General features: G+C 29.9%; 2 protein-coding genes and 1 long non-coding RNA gene across 5 annotated transcripts; 1 reads left to right on the top strand and 2 right to left on the bottom strand.

Annotated features, from left to right (window-relative positions):
* Nucleotides 1–451: 451 nt before the first annotated feature.
* LOC115891272 lies at nucleotides 452–7647 on the bottom strand. Of its 3 annotated transcripts, XM_030911713.1 has the most exons (7): nucleotides 7274–7647; nucleotides 5722–5862; nucleotides 5462–5664; nucleotides 5234–5377; nucleotides 4741–5178; nucleotides 1499–4679; nucleotides 452–1210 (listed from the first exon to the last, which is right to left on the bottom strand). In XM_030911713.1, the coding sequence occupies exons 4-7, from the start codon at nucleotides 5361–5363 to the stop codon at nucleotides 1207–1209; spliced, it is 3753 nt and encodes a 1250-aa protein (XP_030767573.1). In that variant the 5' UTR covers nucleotides 5364–5377; nucleotides 5462–5664; nucleotides 5722–5862; nucleotides 7274–7647; the 3' UTR covers nucleotides 452–1206. The 3 variants fall into 3 exon arrangements, with proteins under 3 accessions (XP_030767573.1, XP_030767575.1, XP_030767574.1); XM_030911715.1 differs by having other exon boundaries at nucleotides 5234–5664; XM_030911714.1 differs by lacking the exon at nucleotides 7274–7647 and having other exon boundaries at nucleotides 5722–6744.
* A 363-nt stretch (nucleotides 7648–8010) lies between these two features.
* LOC115891271 lies at nucleotides 8011–8421 on the bottom strand. Its single transcript, XR_004051787.1, has 2 exons — nucleotides 8136–8421; nucleotides 8011–8079 (listed from the first exon to the last, which is right to left on the bottom strand). It is a non-coding gene; the product is annotated as an uncharacterized LOC115891271 (long non-coding RNA).
* An 8170-nt stretch (nucleotides 8422–16591) lies between these two features.
* Nucleotides 16592–18790, top strand: LOC115891296 (tubulin polyglutamylase ttll6-like). The gene has a single exon (XM_030911741.1). The coding sequence runs from the start codon at nucleotides 16655–16657 to the stop codon at nucleotides 18746–18748; it is 2094 nt and encodes a 697-aa protein (XP_030767601.1). The 5' UTR covers nucleotides 16592–16654; the 3' UTR covers nucleotides 18749–18790.

The raw sequence follows: 18790 nt of genomic DNA, 5'->3' as shown, positions 1-18790 counted from the left end.
AAAATTTTAAAAAACCTACTAACATTTTCTCCTTTGTTTATGGGATATATAAAACTAAGCGTATTATTATTGATTAAACCAACTTTCATAAACTGACAATTTTTATCAAGTGTAATGTTTGTTTCATTGGAAAAACATATTTCACAACGGGTTACAGTGGGGGGATAATGAACATAAATAACATTTTGAAATATGAAATAAAGGAGAATAAAATGGGTTTGATGAGCCATTGAAGGAAAGTAAATATTTTATTAAAAATTTATTTAACTACAATTTACTTCCAATCAAGATGGTTACCAAATGATATTTGACAATATCTTTTCTATAGATGAATATAAATACTTAATAGCATAAGAAATATATGTTAAAAAAAAGATGTAAATTAATGAATAATAATATCATCAAAATTACACGTTCCAGTGAATTATTAGATTTTTTGAATTTTTGTTTCTTATTTTTTTGTATTGGCTTAACCATAAACATTCGTTTAAATTACATAATGGAGAAATTTTGTGATGCTCTTCGACAGGACAGTCATCATAGAACCATTCATAAATTTCAGTTCCACAATAGTAACATTTGCATACATCACTATATGAAATATAATAAAAGCCTGCTCCTGCTAATACCTCAGGTTCCAATTTTCCATTCCAGTTTTTAAAAGTAGAAAGTCGATTTTCGTAGGTTTTATAAGTAACATCATCAATATCTTTATCAAAACTTTCCAAACACATCTTAAGAAATGTTAATAAGGAATGAAATATTGTCAAAGGCGTATTCTTTAAGTAGGTATATTTTTCATTAAAAATGCATTAACTCATATAAAAGTATATTATTAATTAAAATTACAACAACTAAAATCAGAATTAATCTAACATATAAAATAATTAAATTAGTCACTACATTCTAAATTCCATTTAACATATAAAACTAAAATACATAAAATATAATTGTTCCTCTAACTCTATAACTAATATGTATACATTATGATAAGTTCTAAAGGAATAATAAATTAATATTAATAAATATATACGATATTTCAAACGTGTAAGGTGTTCGTGTGACCAGATTTGTGCTTTTGTGTTTGACTTTGTTTTCAACTGTTTACAGGTAAATATTTTTTTTTAAATGGATCTAAATACAATCAGAGTGAATCATATTAAATGTTTAAATGTTTAAATTAAAGAAATAATATTAAATTAAATATTATTTAAAAAATATAATTGTTCCTCTAACTCTATAACTAATATCCCCTATAAATTATGATAAGTTCTAAAGGGAATAATAAATTAATATTAATAAATATATATTAGACTGCAACGATATTTCAAACGTGTAAGGTGTTTGTGTAATCAGATTTGTGCTTTTATGTTTGACTTTGTTTCCAACTGTTTACAGGTAAATATTTTTTTTTAAATGGATCTAAATACAATCAGAGTGAATCATATTAAATGTTTAAATGTTTAAATTAAACAAATAATATAAAATTAAATATTATTTAAAAAATATGCTGAGGTCTGGATGATCATCATTCCACTGGTAAAATGAAATATCATGATGACCCCAAGCAATTTGATATCTTTTATTATCTTCAGAATTCAAAGCAATTTTATGTATTAATTCAGTAAAAATTGAATGTAGTCTAGAACGAAAAACATACATGGAGCAAAAAATTTTAGAATTATTTTCTACTACATCTTTATAGTGGATAAAATGCAACTGATTTTTAATAGCATATTTTCTTATACCTTTAGCTTTCTTTAATAAACCATTTTCGGTTTTTACACAGTAAGCTTTTGCTCCGGTACCATAGAAAGCTACAATGGGTTCAGCAGCATATTCATCCTTAAATTTACCAACCACTGATTCTGTTATAGGCATATTATGAATATTATTTGGCAAATAATTGGAAGTGTCAAATTTATGAATATTTCTATGCATATCATGGTAAACATTTTCTGTTGTCACTTCCAGAATAAAAGAATCTGTATCAGTATACAAAAGAGATACGTTATCTTTATACAAAGGTTTTAAAAAATTATAAAAAAAATCGTACATGACAGTTTTTGATATGTCTAAAATACAAAATCCAACGTATATTGGTTTATTATAAGTAACTAGTATTTTTTTCATTTGAATAGCGACTAAGTTTTCTGAGAAAATTGTTAAGTCCTTGAAATATGGCTTTGCTATTAAATTTTCAGCTCCATCTTTTCTTTTATTTTTTTCCCATTCGGTAACAAGTCTTACATCGACTCTCCTATCCACATTTTCCATTGTTTTTCCATATATACTATTATTTGCTAATTTGTATGTGTGGCGATCAAATTCATTTTTCGATTGATTTCGTAGTGTGGTATTTAAGTCTATAAATTTTTTTAACCAAGCAGATTGTGAAAATTGTATAACTCTATGAATTTTAGAAATCTTAAGTCCATTTTGTAGACATTGTTTTAATAATTGGTAATGAATTACATATTTTGACTTATTGTTTAAATTTGGTATTAATTTTGTAGATTTTGAATTAGGTGGTTTATAATTTTCAGGGCAAAAAGGAAAATCATTATGAGTGTCGTGGAGACTTTCAGGATATTCCAGATCAACCTCTAGAACATATCCTTTGCTAGATGTATTAGAAATTGAAAAAATATCTAGATTTTTTATTTCTTTTTCGGTTAGCCATACAAAATCACCTGTTGGCAGATATTGGGACATAGCAAAACCATATAAATTTGTTGCATCATAGTACATTATATATTTATTAGGTTTTGTTGCATCAAAATTTGATAGAAAAGGATTGTTTGCCTCTGATTTCCGTGTTATGCATGAACTTACCCCACCACGAACGCTATTTTTGAAAAAATGCAACATATCCGGATCTGTTAATAATTCCAGTTCGATGCCTGTATAGCGTAAACACGCTTCCCATGATAAGCCGGGAAATGTGTAGAAGTGTGCAGGATCTAGTTTATATGTTGACAAACATGTTTTTCGAAAATTTTCGAAAATATCAGCTAAAAGTAAAGTATCTGATAGCAAATATATGTCTGAATAATTTCCTATACTTTCACATTCGAAAAGATCCCAAACTTTAAGAGCTCTTTGGTATTCCTCATCAGTAATATGTTCATCTGTTAAACTATTAAAAAACTGATCTTTTTTAGGTAAAGCAGTTTCCTCTAATTTTTCAAAACTGTCAATATAACTATATGGAAATACACCTTTTTGACGAATAAGTTTAAATTGTTCCTCATCTTCGAAAATCTTTTTTATTTCTTTACATTGCTCATCTTTTAAAGTATCTGCTAAATTAGATAAAGAAAATGATAAGAATTGAAAGGAGTCGATAAATCTCAATGATAAATTTCTTTTTTTTAAATTTTTTGTATGTTGATCAAAATAATTATCTACGAGAATGTGTTTTTCAAAAGAAATATATTTCTCTTTATTTTGGGCAATTACTGATAGTTGTTCTTTATTTGAACACATAGTCTTTATAAATAGGTGGCTGTCGTAATTACGTAAGTTGTGCATTATAACTGGAATAAAATTAGGAATTTTAAAATTTATATTACATAAAGAGTGAGCCGGCCCTCTATAGTTGCCTGTAATGTGACAATGATCGGCAACTTTATCCCCTAAAAGCGGTTTTTCACAAATATGACAGTTTGTGGAATTATTATGTGTAGTTTGTTCTAATTCGGATAAAGTATTCATCTTTTTAGGATTTTTTAGAAAAGTGTGATATAAATTTAATACATCTCGTTCTAGATAATTTATAAAAACTTGTTCGCTATTCAAACCTCTATATTTTTCAAACTTAGAATATTCATCATCAAATGAACATTTGATGTAATACGCAAAAGAGTATGGAATATGTTCAAATTTTTTTAATGTATATGAATTATTTGGATTTTCTACATCATAATTCTCATTCAAAGGTTTTAAAATACATTCAAAATCTGCATATACTATAAAAGGAACTTTCATTTGCTTTTGATAATTTATATATTTTAATGTGTTTTCATATGCTACATTTCCATATTTGTCTTTAAATAATTCTTTAGAAGGTAAATTAATTCTAACATGATCACAATCATAACTATTATGATACTGTAATTTTTGTTCTGTATCAAAGTATTGAAGACATCCTTCACACAAATATTTTCTTCCATTGTGTTTACTAAGTTGTTTAGAAATTAATTTAGAAAGATCGGAAATGTAGCAATAATGAAAATTTCCATCATCATCATTTATTAGTAACAAATTAACATGAATATTTTTTCTATCACTAGAAAAATGTAGAGGACCAATTATTTCATATTCTTCATTATTAGAAATTTTATTATAATATTTTTCTAAACCGTACACATTGATAGAAATATTGTTTTGATTTTCAAAATTTTTAATGTCTTTTAATGATATTGGAAAATCAATACCTGTAGTGTTCAAAACTGTTGAATAGTGTGGGTATGATGATGTTTGAAAATCAACACCTGTTGGAGGATGAAGGGCTGCAACTACGGACCATGCGAAGCAGTAGTCATCGTTATTTCTTATGTTGACGACAGCTTGACGTCGTACTATTACAGGAGGAAGTTCAATAAATGATGATGCTCTCAAAGGGTTGAATTTGTTGATGTTAATTTCCAAAAAAAGAAGATTTAGTAAAATCCATCCTGAAACAAAAAATAAAATTAATGTATTATGTTACATTTATATTAAAAATATAACACTTACCAGAGTCCCTTTCTGCGAATTCATCAGCCTTGTTGTCAATAATTGTTAAAAAATCTTCTATCAAATCCTTTGTTGCACTGCTGTTACAAATTACTTTAAATGGAGTGTTGAACGATTTGACATCATGATTATCGCTACTGGGGTTATAGTAATATCCAAAAAGTTCTATATTGATTTTAATACAAGTATGTTTTTTCAGTTGATTGTCAAACACCCGTAGAATCTTTTGTTCCAATATTTTAAAATAGTTTTTAACATTTAAAATATTTTCTTCGGTAGATAATCTGTAGGATATTATCCTTTCCTTGAAAGCTGATTTTATTACTTGAATTCCTTTTTCCTCCAACGTTTTACAGTTGTTTTTGTGACTGTTTGAACGCAGATGACCAACCCACAAATTTTGTAAAATATGTTCTTTACATTCTGAACAATATTTTTCTATAAATGAAATTATTTTGTTAGTTTATAAAATTATACAATGGGAATGTCTTACTTTTTTCTTCAGCTGCTGACCTCCCCAAAAAACGGTTTAGAAAAGAAGACTTTTTGCACGCATTCTTTAAGTGACGAGTTAAATTATCTTTACGACTGAACGCTTTTTGACAAGATGAACATGTGAACATGTTTCGATTTAATTCTGTAATATAAGATTATGTTGTATATTTGAATATTTAAAAGGTTATGAATAAATTTTGGAAAGAAGAAGGTAAAAAATATTTACCTGTAAACAGTCGAGAATTATTAAAACACGAAACCACACAAACACCTTGCAAGCTCAATCGTAGTGAGAAATATTGTTGCAGTCTGGCGGTAAAAGCAGGTTCTTTTATAGTTGGTTCGTGACTAAGGATGTTCAATTTAAATCGATTCTGCAGAAAATCGATCTTTTGTCATGCGATTCCCGATTTTTTTACAAAAATCTCTCTATAAAAGAAAATATTTATAAGACTAACATTGTAAAACAGTGAGAAAAAGTCTTACCCTTTTTTCAGCAGACTTTCCAAGCCATCGGTTGAAAAAACTTGACTTGCTACAGGCAGTCCTCATATGGCGTAATAGATTATCTTTACGATTAAAAGATTTAACACAAGATGTACAATTGAATATGTTGATATTTCAGTTCTACAAAAGAATTCTATGTTTTAACTTATATTATTAAAATATTATTATGTTGTATCTATGACCTAATCATGAAAGAAATTTGGAAATTGTATATTATATTGGGCAGTTAGTTGGTTTTGTGATTTTGTGTTTGTTGGTGTAGTTTGTCTATTTTTTTAATTTTACTCTAGTTACTGTTCATGTATCCATGATGAATTAAATTTAGACAGTCAGTTTTGGTAGTGTGTTTGTTGTCTGTTTTGTGGTTTATCTGTTTGTTAGCGGTGTAGTTTGTCTATTTTTTAATTTTACTCTAGTTACTGTTCATGTATCCATGATGAATTAAATTTAGACAGTCAGTTTTGGTAGTGTGTTTGTTGTCTGTTTTGTGGTTTATCTGTTTGTTAGCGGTGTAGTTTGTCTATTTTTTAATTTTACTCTAGTTACTGTTCATGTATCCATGATGAATTAAATTTAGACAGTCAGTTTTGGTAGTGTGTTTGTTGTCTGTTTTGTGGTTTATCTGTTTGTTTGTATAGTTTGTCTATTTTTTAATTTTACTCTAGTTACTGTTCATGTATCCATGATGAATTAAATTTAGACAGTCAGTTTTGGTAGTGTGTTTGTTGTCTGTTTTGTGGTTTATCTGTTTGTTAGCGGTGTAGTTTGTCTATTTTTTAATTTTACTCTAGTTACTGTTCATGTATCCATGGTGAATTAAATTTAGACAGTCAGTTTTGGTAGTGTGTTTGTTGTCTGTTTTGTGGTTTATCTGTTTGTTTGTATAGTTTGTCAATTTTTTTAATTTTACTCTAGTTACTGTTCATGTATCCATGATGAATTAAATTTAGACAGTCAGTTTTGGTAGTGTGTTTGTTGTCTGTTTTGTGGTTTATCTGTTTGTTAGCGGTGAGTTTGTCTATTTTTTTAATTTTACTCTAGTTACTGTTCATGTATCCATGATGAATTAAATTTAGACAGTCAGTTTTGGTAGTGTGTTTGTTGTCTGTTTTGTGGTTTATCTGTTTGTTAGCCGTGTTGTTTGTTTATTTTTATTGTTGAGTGTTTGTTGGTTATATTTTTTTACTATTTATGTGAATTAAATTATTTAAACAGACAGTTTTCTTAGCGTCTTTGTTGTCTGTTTTGTGGTTTATCTGTTTGTTTGTATAGTTTGTCTATTTTAATTTTACTGTAGTTAATGTTTAGTTGTGTTTTTGTATTGTTTATTTGTCCATAGTGATTTACTGACTATTTTTATCTATCTTTTGTTAATCTATTTACCTGGGTGTTTTTATAATGCTATTTTAATATTAATAACGAGTTAAATTTTGAAGAATATTATTTGTGTAAAAATATAATTAAGAACTGGACAAGTTTTTGAATAGAAAGTCTTAATTTTATTAGATTAATATGTAAAACTATAACTTACCAAAACTATAGATATTAACTTTCAACGACTTCTAACCTAATCTTAACTTTAACTGACTAATCGTTTTTAACTGACTGAACGTCTTTTGCAAGCAAGCACACCAAGCAACTGGTCTGTTTTCAGGTCTGGCAGGTCTGCTTCCAAAGCTAACAGGTTGACCCTGAGATCGTTGAACCTATATGTCTTCGCGGTACTGGTTTTCTTTTTTAAATTTTATATTAGAGATGAGCAATGATTTGAAATATCGATAAAATGTGGTTATATTTAATAATAATATATTAAACTGGTTGTGTTGTTGTTTTCTAATGTGTGTTTAGAATTAAATGAAATATTTTATTGATGGAAACATTGGATCTCTGGATCTCTAGAACTTTTTTTAAATGATATTATCTGTCAAATCAATAGAATTTTTACATGATGTGAAATAAAACTGCAAATATTTATAGTCACATTTATTTTAATCCCCTTTTTATACTCTGGACAAAGTAATATCTAATTATATCTTTTCGAAACTGCACTAAATATTTATAATGTAAACCACATAGTGGACACTTAGTTGTCATTTTTGCATCATAATGTACATCATTCCATGTTAATATACAGTTTAAGCAAAAAAAGTGTGAACATGTATTTGGCACACAAGTTTCGTAGCAATCAACCATGTCTTGACAAATAGCACAAAACTGTCGCTTAATTTCCTCTACATTTTCTTTTGTATTTTGTTCGCAGGTTCTAGATTCTTCTTCTTCCCTAGGAGGAGATTGTAATACACTAAGTATAGATTGGTGTTGAACAGTAAAACTCGTCTGTTGAGAGAGGGTTTGTAAATTATTTTCGTCGGTCATTCTGAACTAATACTTACTTTTGGATATTTTACTATATATGATTGGATATTGATATAGTGGGGGTAGAAATAAGTGGGGATAAGAATATCTTCGTTTCTCTATATCACCCCCTCTTTGAAGAAAAAGTAGGAATGAATCGACTTGTTATATATGGATCGATAGTTATTATCTAAATAGATAGACATTTTTAATATAATGAAATATCGAAAAGTAGTATATCGATATTTCTGTACGTCCCTATAAGCTAAGAGTTCAATGCCGTAGAATAACGGTACAAGGAGGGAAAATCACAGAAATGAGGAGGAGGGTCTCTCATATATTACCTACTTCACTATTAACTCCTATTGAGTTAAACGAATTTAAGTAATGTCGAAGAAAAAAAGTTTTTCAATAAAAGATTGTTTCGAGTAAACAAAAATCAGTTTGTTGCACAACGAAGTAAAAATTTTAAACTTTCGTAGGTAGCTAAGTAAATTTTAAATCCATATGGATAAAAGACTAAATTAAAAAATAAAGGAATTGTTTTGATTTTCGCTTTTTAAAACAATATATATTTATTTTTGGGAATTTGGGCCAAAGTCTGCATTTTTTTTGTTACACAAGGCTTTCATTTCATGCCATACCTGTAATAGCTCTGGATTCTATAACGTCATTTTTTAACAGAAAAAATTTACCCTATCTTTTGGTGCAGACTTTATAACATGCCATTTTTAGCCATACCAATAGGTATGGTAGGCTATTAAGATCGGCAAAAAAAAAGTTTTTTTAATTTCACTCAAAATGAGTTATTTGGGTCATAAATGACCTTAAATACAAAATATTTTCATGGTGTCTGTCCGTCTGTAACACGATAACTCAAAAACCGCTAAACCGATTTTAACCAAATTTGGCTCAAAAATACTGTGGCACCCGAGAATCTGACCATTAGTTTTTGGTGGGGGTGAAAAGTTATATAATAATATCGCCATATTGTTTTTTCTCATGCTGACATAAATGTGAGAAAATTTTATCCAGTTTGTATGTTAATGGAAATTCTTGCTTTGCTTTATCATCACCATCACAAATGATTAATTCGACGCGAACGAAGTCGCTGGTACACGCTGTGTATGTGGGGAGGCAATGTGCACAATTTAAAATTATTTTGAAATATACAGTGTTTCAGAGCTAAGATCCATATCAAAGTTATATTTTTTTTTATGGAACACCGGGTATTTTATTTAATTTTTGGATTCTTGAGTCCAAAAAAAGGCATTTATTATAAGTGTTAAATATGTTTAATACCTTTGGTTTTTGAGATATTTAATGATATTTAAATTTGCAAGCTACAATAGAATAAATTATTAACACGCTGTACATTACTTTTCAGAATTCATTCTTGTATTAAAGGCAGAGAAATAAACTTTACTGAAAAATGTTATTGCTTCCTGAAATTTATACAGGGGTATTAAAAATTGCTGACCTCTTTTAAGCATTTATTTTACATAAAAATTTTGTTATTTCGTATACAACAGCCTGTATTTTTTAAATAAATCGAAGCAGATTCAAACGTTTTTTCAAACTATATTAGGGTTTCCTATACCTATCTAGCTCAGATTTTGATTAAAGATCAATTTTTCAAAAAAATTGCAACTAAGAAGGGTAGTGTCGTCATGGCAAGTTTCTGATGACAGTTAGTAGCTATTTTCAAAATCGAAATTACTTTATAGACCTATTTAAATTTATACCTGTAAATTTATATTTAATTTACCTACAATAGTTTGATAAATAATATTTATTAAATATGTATTTATTATTCTATCAAGAAAAATGAAGCAGTTCTTTGATTTATTTTACGATACCTTGTAGATATATGGATTTTCTATAAAAGAGCCAATTACGACAAATTCATTTTCTTCACTTCCAATGACAGGTTTCTGTCTAATAGGTTTTTTATAAACCACACTACCAGCTCTGCGAAATAAGACATGTAGTTTTTCAAATGAACGCTTTTCGGGAAGATTCCTATTTGGATATCCTTGAGCATAAGTCCTTGAGGACAAGAAGCAATTTTCCTCACAAAATAAAATCACTAGTAACATATCAATTCGTTCCGCCAGCTGATACTGCTTTATTTTTCTTTATAAACTAATGAATACTTACTTATTAAACTATTGTAGGCAAATCTAAGTAAACGGTTATAAATTATAAATAATAATGTCCATAAACTAATATCGACTTTAAAAATAGTTACTAACTGTCACTAGAAAATTGCCATGGCGACACCAGCCATCTTGATTGCGATTTTATTTAAAAATCGCTTTTTATTCAAAATCTGAGCTAGATAGGTATAGGAAACCCTAATATAGTTTGAAAGAACATTTAAATCTGCTTCGATTTATTTAAAAAAAACAGGGTGTTGTATTTGAAATAACGAAGTTTTTATATAAAATATATCCTTAAAATAGATTAGCAATTTTTAATATCCCTGTATAAATTTAAGGAAGCAATACCATTTTCAGTAAAGTTTATTTCTCTACCTTTAAACTCAGCACAAGAATTAATTCTGCAAAGTAATGTACAAGGTGTTAATAACCTATTCTATTGTAGCATGCAAATTTAAATATCTTTAGATATCTCAAAAACCAAACATTTTAAAAATGTTAAACCCTTATAATAAATGTTTTTTTTGGGCAGAGGAAACCAAAAATGAAATAAAATACCGGGTGTTCCACAAGAAAAAATACAACTTTGGTATGGATCTTAGTTCTAAAACACCCTGTATATTTCAAAATAATTTTAAATTGTGCAGATTGCTACCCCACATATACCCATAAAATATTTTGTTTCTACATCTTTCCGTTTTCGTATAATCAACCGAGGCGAATGAGGTGCGCCACCCTGAATATTTGTATTTTTAATTCAATATTTTAAGTATTTTTTCTCAAATTAACCCTTTCAGTCACGAGTTTTTTTAAAGAGATAAAAATTTTTATTTACCATTTTTAACTTACTTAATTTTTTTTAAAGATTTTTAAAAATATTTAGATACTGGAAAAAAAAATTTTTTTCAAAAAAATCGATGTTCGTTTTAACGAACATGATGACACAACTTATGTAAAAAAAATCCGGGTAATAAAAAAGCTTTATTTGCAATGAAAACTAACAAAACAGTTGTGTTCACGATTTATGCATAGATGAATATTACATTTGCTGGAGGGAAAATGAGTTTTTTTTAAACAGCTTCCATTTTTGCATCTTGCTCCATCCTTGATCAAAAAGTGGTAGATGACCCACTTGGTCATAACGAATATCATCAATTGGTCGGTTTTCAACCTTCTCCTTCTTCGCACATGGAGGAGTCGATGAAGCAGTATTTCTTCTTGATCTTCATCAGAGTCAATATGGCGACATGTCGGAGGATTGATTGATTTAATTCGCTAACCAGACGTGTCTCAATTTTTAGTTTTTCCATAATGGAAATACTTGTTCTATGAGCCGTCCATGGTATTCGCAGCAGCCGTCGATATACCTAGCCACATCTCCAAGGTGTTTATTCTTTGCTTATCACTTGCACGCCGTTATATATCAACTGTATTCCTTTCTATGTTAAAACATGTCAAACACACTAGCAATATATTTGTATAACAAAACCTGTTAGCCGGAGAGCTGGCGACATATTTAGAGAACATATTTTAGGCAAGTTAGAATAACAAAAAAAAATAAAGTTTAATAACTTGTGAACCCAGAATCCTAAGTCTGGCTGGGGGGTTGGGAGTATTTTGCTACTGCGCAACCCATAACATTTGCAAAAAAATAAATCCAAAAAACATTCTTTAGGCAACTTGAAATTTGTTTATTCTTAAATTTTAGCATCTATTTCACCTAGAAATAAGTATGCCAGACTTTTTTTCGGTTTCATTTCAATTATTTGCAGGCTTTTAATTCAGAGATTATTTTGTTGGAATTCAGTTACCACGTACAAATATGTATTTATAAATAAAATATTGATGTGCATAGTGTAAATAGTTTAGAATAATTACTGCAAATAAATATTTTAGTAACTACTAATTTCGCTACTAACTACTAAATCACAATGGATAAAAAACATTTAAGTTGTGTAATTTGTAAAAAGTTACTAGTGACAAAGTTATTGTTGTTGATGAAGGCAGACTACTAAAATGCAAAGAATTTTTAAAACTGCGCCGTGGTTTAAAATTTAAAGAAGTGGTTTTACCAGAAAACATAGTCCCGACAAAAGGGTACCATGTACAGGGTGGGTCAAATTCGACGCTTTTAAATGGAAACACCATTTTCTATAGGAGATAGACGAAAACTAATATCGATGTCTGGAGCTCAATTTTCATCAAAAACATGATGGTGAAAACCGCACATCGATATCTGTTACCGCTTCGGAGTTACGGGGTGTTTTTCTGAAATGTGCATTTTTAACAAATCGCTGTAACTTTTTTGCTATGGAAAATTTTGTATTTCTATAAAAACATTTCCAAAGCACCTTTTTACGTAGAATTTAATTGTTTAAGTATAATCTTTTTAAAATTAATAATTTAAGAGTTATCAACAGAAAAATTGATTTTTTATTTGGGAAACCCTCTATATTTTTGATTAACTGAAAAGAATTTAAAATTACCTTTCCAAAATATATAGCACACTTGATATTTTGTTATAATCTCTTTCGAAATACAGAATTTTTAAAAGTTCGCCACTTTTAACTAGGATGCTTTGGACCCCTTATTAATGATATGCCCTTAATGGAACTCGAAAACATATTTTTCCAGCAAGACGACGCACCGCCTCTGAACGCTGAAGCTATCAGCAAATTTTTGATCCCAGGATTTTTGATCCCAAGATCCCAGCCGTTGGCCATCGAGGCCGCCTGACTTAGTGCCCAAGGATTTAATCCTATGGATATATTTGCCGAAGAATAAAGGGTTACTTATTCTTCCGTATAATCTAGACAAGAATTAGAAATACTTAGTAGTTATGAGAGGGTATATTTCTCCCCCACTGAGTTACAGAATTCCGCGAGAAATGTTCAAAAACTGCCCCGTCTGTCCATAACAGAAGACGGTCGCTGCTGTCGAACACCTTAGCAAAATTTTGTGTCTTGGTTTGCTATTTGTTTTTATTGTTGTTAGATATAGTTTAAATGTGTTGATGTTGGTTAAATATAGTTTAAATTGTTATAAAATTCTGCATCTCTCATAGCAAATATTATTTTCGTTTTAATTGATGCTCACAGCTAGAATTTTTTGCATTACAGTCGGTGCCGTTCAAAGCCTACTTATTTAAATCGGGCGAATTTTTATATACTCTATATCTCGAAGAGGAATCGAGCAAAATATCAAGTGTGTTATATTTTTGGAAGGGTAATTTTAAATTATTTTCAATAACTTAAAAATATACAGGGTGTCCCATATAAAAAATATTTTTTTTTGTTGATAATTCTTAAATTATTAATTTAAAAGAAATATACTTAAACCATTAAATTCTACGTAAAAAGGTGCTTCGGAAATGTTTTCATAAAAATACAAAATTTTCCATAGCAAAAAAGTTACAGAGACTTGTTAAAAATGCACGTTTTTGAAAAACACCCCGTAACTCCGAAACGGTAACGGTGCAGTTTTCACCATCATGTTTGTGACAAAAATTGAGCTCCAGACCCCGATATTAGTTTTTGTCTATCTCCTATAGAAACGGGTGTTTCCATTTAAAAGCGTCGAATTTGACCCACCCTGTACAGTGCTAAAAAAAAATAAGTATTCTGGTATTTTATTAAAGTACCATTGTTAATCTTTCTAAATATGTAGATTCAAAAGTAAGTAAAAGTGCTTTACTTTTATGCTTAGGCGTTAAAATGACTTTTTTTATATTGTCAATCAGGTCACATAAATTAATAATATGTCACAAAAGTGTCATAATAATTATACGTTATAAGTGTCATAAATAATTATAATAAAAGTGTGAAATAATATATGTCACAAAAGTATAATAATAATTATACTTTTGTGACGTTTGAAAAAAATATATTTTGTATTATGCTAATTTTTAAATAATTATTCATCTTTTTATTCTTTCAGATACAAAATACTTAAATTAAAAAGTCTTCTTATTGAAAGGATTTCAATCACACATTTTTATTAAAAAATGTTTCTTTTTATCTATTCAATATTAGTTAGTTTTTTTTAATTTTTACGACTCCAAAATGCTGTTACGTCAGCCGCATCGGCTGCCGACGGGTCTCAATAAACTTTCTTTCTCGCGCTTATAGTAGACCGAGAGCTGGCTACATAAAATACCTTTTCATCGTTACATGGCTAATTTTTTGTGTGAAGTATCCTTTTGTGTAGCCATTATGAAATAGTCATGTCTGCCAGCGCGATCCCGGGGCTTAAAGCGGGGGCGGCCAATCGAAAGGGTGAAATTTTGACACTAAAAATTTTATAAGGTACACGAGTTATAATTGCCAAATAGCTTTTATTTATTATTAGAAAACGTGTAAAATTGTTGACAGACATTTTTCTCGTGGCTGAAATGCCGGCAGACAACGCGAAAGGGGCATAGAATTTTGACAAAAGAAAATCATCGCATACATGCATGTCGGTTGGTGGAATGTCATGTTTCTTGTTAATTAATTTAAAAAGCCGTATGTGTGCAAAAGGGCAGACAAAAAAATCGTTATTGAAATAATAAAAATATATATATTTATAAAATAATCGTATATTATATGATTTATCTATACTTAAATGGATGAGGCGACCAGTAGCGTTCCCTGGATAAAGCGCTAGAGAAATATCGCGCTTTTGATAACTGTCTGCAGCTGATTGAGCCACGATCTTTTTGTCTGTCCTTTTGCATACGGCTTTTAAAATAAATAAATATGATATTTCACTAATCGGCATCCAAATATGCCATAATTTTTGTCATTCTTCAAATTTCATTTTTTAATAATTTTTAAAATTTCATACCTCTTTCGCGTTGTCTGTCGGCATTTTAGCGACTAGAAAAATATCTGCCAACAATTTTCCACTTTTCTTAATAACAAATAAAAGCTATTTTCGCAATTATAACTCATGTATCTTATAATATTTTTAGTTCGCTTTAAGCCCCGGGATCGCGCTGGCAGACATGACTATTTCATAATGGCTACATAAAAGGATACTTCACACAAAAAATTAGCTATGTAACGATGATAAGGTTTTTTATGTAGCCAGCTCTTAAACTATAGATACTCATAAGACTTTCTTATCGCGCTCATTTAAAATCTTTATTCGCGTCAGGCAAGTATTAAATCCCATTGAATTCGTTTAGCAATTAACACATATTTTTTAATATCATCTAATAAACACGCTGTAAAAAATTTAGAATGCCTAAAGTATGTTTTCCAGGTATAATAATTAAACATATTTGGAATGATCGGGTTACACTCTAAACCCGAAAAAAAAAAGTCTGGCATACTTATTTCTAGGTTAAATAGATGCTAAAATTTAAGAATAAATAAATTTCAAGTTGCCTAAAGAATGTTTTTTGGATTTATTTTTTTGCAAATGTTATGGGTTGCGCAGTAGCGAAATACCCCCAACCCCCCAGCCAGACTTAGGATTCTGGGTTCACCAGTTAATAAACTATACACTTTTAGTTATTCTTGCTTGCCTAAAATATGTTCTCTAAATATGTCCTCTGCTCTTAGGCTATGTAAGGACAGGGAAATAAGCCCACTGTAAACTTATTTAATTCTAATTACTTCTAAGAAGTGATAAGCATTTATGTATAACTTTACCGACTACTATATGAACGTACATTTTTTAATAGCCCATTTTGGCCCATTTTATTTGTAGGTATGGCCGGCCGTAGCTCCAGCGGTAGTGTATCGATCTGCGGAGCGGAAGGTACTGGGTTCGATCCCCAGCCACTACGGTCGCTTTATTTATTTAAAGAAAAATATTTATTTATTTAAATAGAGCGACCAACGAGCCGCCACCTCAAGCAAGGCAATGGCAAACCACCTTGAGTATATTTGCCTTGTACAGCCTCTCAAATAGTGCCGTTTGGATTCGGCGATAAACTGTAGGTCCAGTGTACTTGTGAAACACTGATGACACACATTACAGGTACATGCGAGAGGTAGCCGACGCTCTATATAGAGTATGGCACTCCAAGAAAAAGAAGATCAAGCGAAAATTATTTTTTAGAAAAAATAATTTTTTTTAGAAAATTATTTTTTTTTAGAAAAATACCATTCTTTATTTCTCCATAATATTAATAATCCCGATAATTTTTTTGCTAGAATTCATATTGTTTTATTAATATCTGAATTTTTTCAAAAAATATTCCTATTGATTTAACTTTTCTGGGTCTTTTGGTTGTACTACGATTATAATTTAATTGAAACAATACTTGGAAATCATTAGTGGCACTTTTAACTCTACTGCTATATATTTTTTCAGCATGACATAAAATAGTTTGACATCAAATAATGACAATGTCATCGAGAAATTATTTTACGTATAGAATTCAAAACACATAATTTGAAAAACATATGGCCAGTGACTCTACAACAAGTATTCCTATAAATGAGCAGAGTGATTTATCAAACTGGTCAACAGATGTTGAAAACAGAAAAAAAGCAAATGTTAAAACGATTCAAAATAAATTACCTCTTTTAAGTAATAAGAAGAATGATGTAGAATTGCCTAAGAAAAAGAAAAAAGTCGTTTCCGTGTGCCTTACTCATTGCAGATATGAAATTATACGAAAAGTGGCCCAGAAATTTGAATATAAAGAAGTGTCGGAGGGTGAAAACTGGAATTTGTATTGGACTGATCTATCTATAACAGTGGAGAGATGCAAAGATATGAAAAGATTCCAAAAGATTAACCATTTTCCAGGAATGCTAGAAATATGTAGAAAAGATCTCCTAGCCCGTAATTTAAATCGAATGCAAAGACTCTTTCCACGTGACTACAATTTCTTTCCTAAAACGTGGTGCTTTCCTGCCGACTTAGGTGAAGCTATAACTTACGCTAAACTTCGTAAAAACAAAACGTTTATATTAAAACCCGACGCTGGTAGTCAAGGTAGGGGCATAATTATAACTAAATCGCTAAAAGAAATTAGACCTTCTGATAGGGGAATATGTCAAGTGTATATTTCAAAACCCTGTTTAATTGATGGATACAAGTTCGATTTAAGAGTTTATACTTTGATAACAAGTTGTGAGCCCCTCAGGATTTATATTTATAAAGAAGGTTTAGTGCGTTTTGCAACCAGTGAGTATAAAGAACCTAATGGTGTAAATATTACGAATGTTTTTATGCATTTGACTAATTATGCAGTAAATAAACATAGTAGAACCTACAACCAAGAACTAGATGGTTCGGGAAGCAAAAGAAAACTTTCCTGGTTCAATAGTTATATGAGAAGCCTAAATTACGACATCGATACACTTTGGTGTAAAATCGATGATGTGATAATTAAAACAGTACTAAGCGCATATCCAGTATTGAAACATAGTTATTTGGCCTGTTTCCCAAATCATGATGTATTTCCTGCTTGTTGCGAACTTCTAGGAATCGATATTATGTTGGATAAGAAGATGAATCCGTTGATATTAGAAGTAAATCACTCTCCAAGTTTTCATACAGATACTATATTAGATTCTGAAGTCAAAGAAGCTCTATTAAGCGATATGTTTGCTATGATGAATTTAGAACGATGTAACAAAAGAAGAATAATGCGAGAAGACAGAAAAAGAATAAGAGAGCGACTACTTCACGGCCACAAAGAAAAAGAATATCAATCAGCGACCGATGTAAAGTGTTTTGCAGAATATTTCAAAAACGAAGTTTCTAATAAAGGAGGATTTAGGTTAGTGTATCCATCTGGCAACTCGGAACATGCATATGGAAAATATTTTGATCAGGGACAAAATACTTTGTATTGCGATACTGCTTCTAGTAGAGCTCGAGAAGCGGCTCAAAATGCATTAAGAGATGAAATGCAGCTTAAAGCTAAGCTAGAAGCAGCTAAAAGAATACCTCCAACGATTAAGCACGATTCACGGTCACAATCGTTATCGCAGTCTACTACTAGTAGATCTGTATCAAGGAGTAGCAAAATCATTTCGCCCGTGTCATCTGTCATGACGAAGTCTGTAGCCCATAGAAATTCATTTGATCCCCAGCCAATCAATGAGTCAGAAGAAAAAGAGAGGTTAAAAGGTATGGCGCAAAGAGATTATCTACTACGAAGCCATGGCATTTTAGAAGTTATTTATTTTTCAATGAAAAGAAATAAAGTTTTACGCGCACATGATGATAGAAAATATGCCATTTTCGAAAAAATTAGAAACGCAAGTCAAGTGATAAATAAACAGAAAGAAAGAGCACCTACAATTACGGACATGTTAGAAGACATAAAAGAACTTAAACATCAAGGAGCTGGAGAGACTGCTGAAAATAAGAAACACGTATTTAATAATACGAATCATACGTTAATGGCTCCTGTGGGAAAAGAAATAATTAGGGAATGGGCTAAGTTAAATAAAACTACCACATTAAATCATGTATACACCGAAGTTGACAATAAAGGCAATGTGAAGTATTCTAGATTTGGCTCTAGCATAAAACTGTGATATGTATGTTGCTTTAATTTGAAATAGAAATTACTCAGTATA

This window comes from Sitophilus oryzae, unplaced genomic scaffold, assembly GCF_002938485.1.
Source record: "Sitophilus oryzae breed Bouriz unplaced genomic scaffold, Soryzae_2.0 scaffold_980_pilon_pilon, whole genome shotgun sequence".
Lineage (NCBI taxonomy): Eukaryota > Metazoa > Arthropoda > Insecta > Coleoptera > Curculionidae > Sitophilus > Sitophilus oryzae.
This window is presented reverse-complemented; position numbering and strand designations above follow the sequence as displayed.